The sequence below is a fragment of the Priapulus caudatus genome, unplaced genomic scaffold (assembly GCF_000485595.1).
Source record: "Priapulus caudatus unplaced genomic scaffold, Priapulus_caudatus-5.0.1 Scaffold410, whole genome shotgun sequence".
Lineage (NCBI taxonomy): Eukaryota > Metazoa > Priapulida > Priapulimorpha > Priapulimorphida > Priapulidae > Priapulus > Priapulus caudatus.
This window is the reverse complement of record NW_014577471.1, coordinates 32,139-37,397: the sequence shown is the minus strand read 5'-3', so window position 1 is coordinate 37,397 and position 5,259 is coordinate 32,139. Positions and strand designations below refer to the sequence as shown.

Below are 5,259 nucleotides of genomic sequence, written 5' to 3'. Positions count from 1 at the left end.
CTAGGTGTCAGCCACCACGTTGTTAGCAGGCATCGCCTAGTTAGCCACCACGGTTAGTTAAGCAGATCCCTTAGTTAGCAGCCACGTTAGTGCAGATCCTATTTAGCACACGTTAGTTAGCAGCGATCCTATTAGCACCACGGTTGTTTAGGCAGCATCCCTAGTTGCACCACGTTAGTTAGCAGCATCCCTAGTTAGCACCACGTAGTTAGCATCACGTTATACACCACCGTAGGTTTAGCACACGTAGTTAAAGCACACGTTACGTTAGCAAGTCCCTAGTAGCATACTAGTTTAGATCACGTTATGTGAGCAGCATCCCTAGTTGCATCACGTGTAGTTGCATCACGTTAGTTGAGCTAGTGCATCCGGTTAGTAGCCATCACTAGTGCTAGCAACCCACGTTATGTTGAGCAGGCATCCTGTTAGCACCGCTGTAGTTAGCAGCACCCTAGGTCTAGGCATTCGACGTTAGTTGCAGCATCCCTAGGTTAGCACCACGGTTAGGTAGCAGCATCCCTAGTAGCATCACGTTAGTAGCAGGCATCCCTAGTTAGCATCACGGTTTACGGTAGCGCATCCTAGTTAGCACCACGTTAGTTAGCAGATCCCTAGTTAGCATCACGTTAGTTACATCACGGTTAGTTAGCAGCATCCCTAGTTGAGCACACGTTAGTTAGCGCATCGCCTAGTAGCATCCCTAGTTAGCATACGTTATTGCATCCTAGTTTTAGATCCTTTAGATCACGTGTAGTTAGCATCCTTACCGTCCCTATGGTAGCATCACGTGTAGCACACGTTTAGCATCCCAGTTAGCACAGCGTTAGGTTAGCCACCATCTACGTAGATCCTAGTAGCCATCCTATTACAGCCACTTATTGCAGCATCCTAGTTAGGGCATCACGATTAGTTAGCAGCGATCCCTATATCAGCCATCCTAGTTAGCACCCCGTTAGTTAGCGCATCCCTAGTTAGCCACACCGTTAGTTGCGCATCCCTAGTTAGCATCACGTAGTTAGCAGCATCCCTAGTTAGCAGCATCCCTAGTTAGCACCACATTAGTTAGCAGCATCCCTAGTTAGCATCACGTTAGTTAGCATCACGTTAGGTATAGCAGCATTCCCTAGTTAGCACCGTTAGTTGCAGCATCCCTAGTTTAGCATCCCTAGTTAGCATCACGTTAGTTAGCATCCTGTTAGCATCCCTGTTTAGCATTCACGTTACGGTTAGCATCACGTTAGTTAGCATCCCTAGTTAGCATCACGTTAGTTAGCATCACGTTAGTTAGCATCACGTTAGTTAGCATCCCTAGTTAGCATCACGTTAGTTAGCATCACGTTAGTTAGCATCACGTTAGTTAGCATCACGTTAGTTAGCAGCATCCCTAGTTAGCATCACGTTAGTTAGCATCCCTAGTTAGCATCACGTTAGTTTAGCATCACGTTAAGTTAAAAAGGGCAATTTTTCTTCCCCAACCGGGTTAGTCTAGCATCACGTTAGTTAGCATCACGTTAGTTAGCATCCCTACGATTAGCATCACGTTAGTTGCGATACGTTAGTTTAGCATCACGTTAGTTAGCATCCTTGTTATCATCACGTTAGTTAGCCATCACGTTAGTTAGCGCATCCTAGTTAGCATCCGTTGAGTTAGCATCACGGGTGTTTAGCATCACGTTAGTTAGCATTTCCCTAGTTAGCATCACGTTGTTAGCATCACGTTAGTTAGCATCACGTTAGTTAGCATCCACTAGTTAGCCATCACAGTTAGTAGCATCACGTTAGTTAGCATCACGTTAGTCATTAGACATCCTAACGTTAGCGCATTCAGCGTTAGTTGAGCATCACGTTAGTTCAGCATCAACGTTAGTTAGCCATCACGTTAGTTAGGCAGCATCCTAGTTTAGCATCACGTCAGTTAGCAGCGATCCTAGTTAGCCACCACGTTAGTTAAACAGCAATCCCTCCTACAGCCTGCGGGTGTTGCTGTACGCGGTGTTAGACGTATAGAAACGTTCATCTCGCCCCTCTCTATAATACTAGTGAACCTACATTAGTGGTGATCCTGGTGGTGATGTAACTCCTTGTCTTTCCTTCCAGTAGCAGTGTCCGACACGCATTTGCCCCTCTTCTCTCTCTCTCTCTCCTTCACGCTCTCTCTCTTCGTCTCCTCTGCTCTTCTCTCTCTCTCTGCTTCTCTCTCTCCTCGCTCTCTCGGCTCTCTCGCCTCTCTCGACTCTCTCGCCTCTCTCGCTCTCTTTCTCTCTCTCTCTCTCTCTCTCTCTCTCTCTCTCCTCTCTCTCTCTCTCTCTCTCTCTCTCTCTCTCTCTCTCTCTCTCTCTCTCTCTCTCTCTCTCTCTCTCTCTCTCTCTCTCTCTCTCTCTCTCTCTCTGTTTCGCCCCCTAATCTCGCCGTCTGTCTATCTCTCTCTCTCCCATGTTTTCACGCAGAGCAGTCTCGCGGCACACAGCGGAGGTCACAGCGGAGGTCATATCGGTTGGGGAAACAGCATCCCACGAAGTTTATACGGCCATCTGTGAAGTTCTTTCTTGAGACCTACGTGTTACATCACTGCTGCTGCTGCTACTGCTGCTGCTGCTGCTGCTGTTACCACTACTGCTGCTACTGTTACTGTTGTTACTGCTACTGCTGCTACTGCTGAGCTGCTGCTACTGCTGCTACTGCTGCTGCTACTACTACTACTACTGCTACTACTGCTGTTGTTGCTGCTGCTGCTACTGCCGCTGCTTCTGCTGCTACAGCTGCTGCTGCTGCTACTGTTACTACTGCTGCTACAGCTGCTGCTGCTGCTGCTACTGCTGCTGCTATTGCTGCTATTATGCATCGATGGGGGCGATGTACTTTACAGGGCCTGTATACTTGTGTGTGTAATTGATGCCTTTCCTCACTGGCATCTGTGTCGTGTATTTCTAAAACTACTATGGCGGCGTCGTTGTACCTTCAGCTTTGCCTCGTCCGGTCCCTTCGCCTGACTGACCTGATCTTCTTTCTGGCAATTCCTCGTCCGTACATTCAGCATGCCGCATAGGTATGCGCTCTTGTTTGTCACGTGCTCCAGGTTCGTCTCGCGGAACTGCTTCAGCACAGTGCAGGCGCCCTCTACCGGGAACTCCTTGAGGTCATCGACGGCACGATCTTCCAGCTCCCCAGACGTCATTATGCCTGCGACGTTAATTAATAATCGATAATTAATTAATATAGATTATAAATGATGAGTATCGTAGATTTCATTTTCAAGATTGCTCCAATCGCCGCCGAACAACAAGGCCTATAAATAAACACAGGTTAGGAAGGCGCGCCACCATCGCGCCACCTAGGCGCCATTTTGACTCCAGCATTCGATCTATGCAGCAAAATAGAAACCAAGCAGTTTTATGAGAGGTAAGTTAATATCAAGCAAGAGCATAACCCAACCAGGCTGTGTGACTAACGTCAATATACATATTCTACGGTATTCTAACCCTAGCAATACCGTTTCTTGGAGCTAGCATGAGCATAGCTTTAGGGTTGGCGAGAGGAGAGCGTTTGGAGAGTCCTACGACGTGTAACAGTCGGAGAGCCTGGTCGGTTTAGGGTTTAACTAGTACTAGCTCTAGTACTATAGCCCGCGAAGGCCGCAGCCACATTCCTTTTAAAATTTTAACTAAGTAAATTTAATTAAAAGTAATCTAAATTCATCCTTATTTTTTCCTGCATACCAGTCCTCACCAAAAAACAAAATCCTTTACTGGACATTCGGTCCAGTAAAAAATCCAAATGATATGTTAATGGACCAAAAAAATATTGAAGCATCTCTGTTGCTTTTCCTTTGTGGACATATCTAACATATATGCTTTCCTGCTCATCACCATGCAGCTATGTCTGTTGACCCGTCCATGATAAAGCTGAAAAAGCTAGCATCGTTTATTTTTTTATCCATTTCGTGACGCGTGCAATCAGCAATGCATTCAATAAACTTAAGGCCAGCTTTGTCATTAATGTAGGTTTCACCAATTTCTAGTCCAATCTTATCCTTGTCCAGTTGTGTGATCCAGGTATAATCAGTCAACGGTCTGCTCCGTTTAGCAGTGGCATGATCATTTCTGAATAAATAACCTAGTTTCTGCCGGTCAGCTGCCTTGATTGCTTGCAGAGCTCGGCCAGCCCTTGACATAGCAATACACACACACGTCGCATGCCATCATTTTCTTATCTTTTATCATATAACAGCCAATATCTTCCTATCGCTTTCCCACACCATAGATTAATTTAGTACACGCCTATATAAGATAGCCGAGTCGGTTTAGAGTTAGTGTTAGGGTTAGGCATAGTGGGTTGTACTGCCGTACCCGTAGCCTCTGCGTAATTAGTTGATATAATGTTACCGGACACACGGTCTGGTAAAGCCAAATTTCTTGTCGGACCCGTGCAAAAATCACCGGTTGTGTCCGACGGTCCGACGCTTTTGGCTAGGACTGGCATACAACTTCAACTGTGAAGCATTTTGAGACAAGGCCGACTAAAAATAGCAGTGGCGTAGACAGGTCCTCAGTTGTGGGGGGGGGGGGGACAATTTCGCTGTTACTTCAATCGCAATGTATATGAAGAGTGTGCGCGAGTAGCGCACACCGCGAGCGCCTTGGCGCAAAGCCCTTAATGGGTGGGGTCCAGGGGCTCGCCCTAGGGCCCCTGGCTGAGTTCAGGGGCAGAGCCCTTTCCCGGGGTCCAGGGGGCGGAGTCCCCGGAAGCTCTTGGATTTTATCAATTTAGAACCTTCAAGATGGCCGTTTTTGAGGGAATTGAAAAAAATTGATATTGTAAGTGCAATTTTGTGAATTCTAAAGTAAATTTTTTCTTTGGATCACAGAGGTTTAATAACACGCAACCCCTCCCCCCCACGCACACAACCAGTGGCGGATCCAGTAGAAAATTCTAGGGGGGGGCGAATCATGCGAGCTCAAGGGCACGAAGCGCCCGGGAGGGGGGGGGGGTCCCCTTCCCACTGTGTGGAATTGTTAAAAAGTTGCAATCTCAAAGCAATCAATTTTGTACATCTTTATCATAGAATATCAGGATTTTCCCTCCTTCAGAGGGGGTCCGGAGATTTTGTTGAAAGTAACACCTCTTCGATGCAATTTCCTGCACTATGAAGCAGCACTATTAAACAATCTTCATCACAATAACATCACTGTTGAGTTGAGTATTTTGGAGTGCAGATAAAATATTTGGAGTGCAATTTCTCTTGTAAGTGTCCTAATTGAA

General features: G+C 46.6%; 1 protein-coding gene across 1 annotated transcript in view; it reads right to left on the bottom strand.

Annotated features, from left to right (window-relative positions):
• The window catches only part of LOC106810092 (ribonuclease Y-like), a 32,171-nt gene that overhangs the window by 11,534 nt on the left and 15,378 nt on the right, over window positions 1–5,259 (bottom strand). Inside the window, exon 2 of the mRNA XM_014813365.1 lies at window positions 2,957–3,180. Within this exon, the coding sequence (XP_014668851.1) occupies window positions 2,957–3,175 (219 nt within the window). The 5' untranslated portion in view covers window positions 3,176–3,180. The remainder of the gene's footprint in view (window positions 1–2,956; window positions 3,181–5,259) is intronic.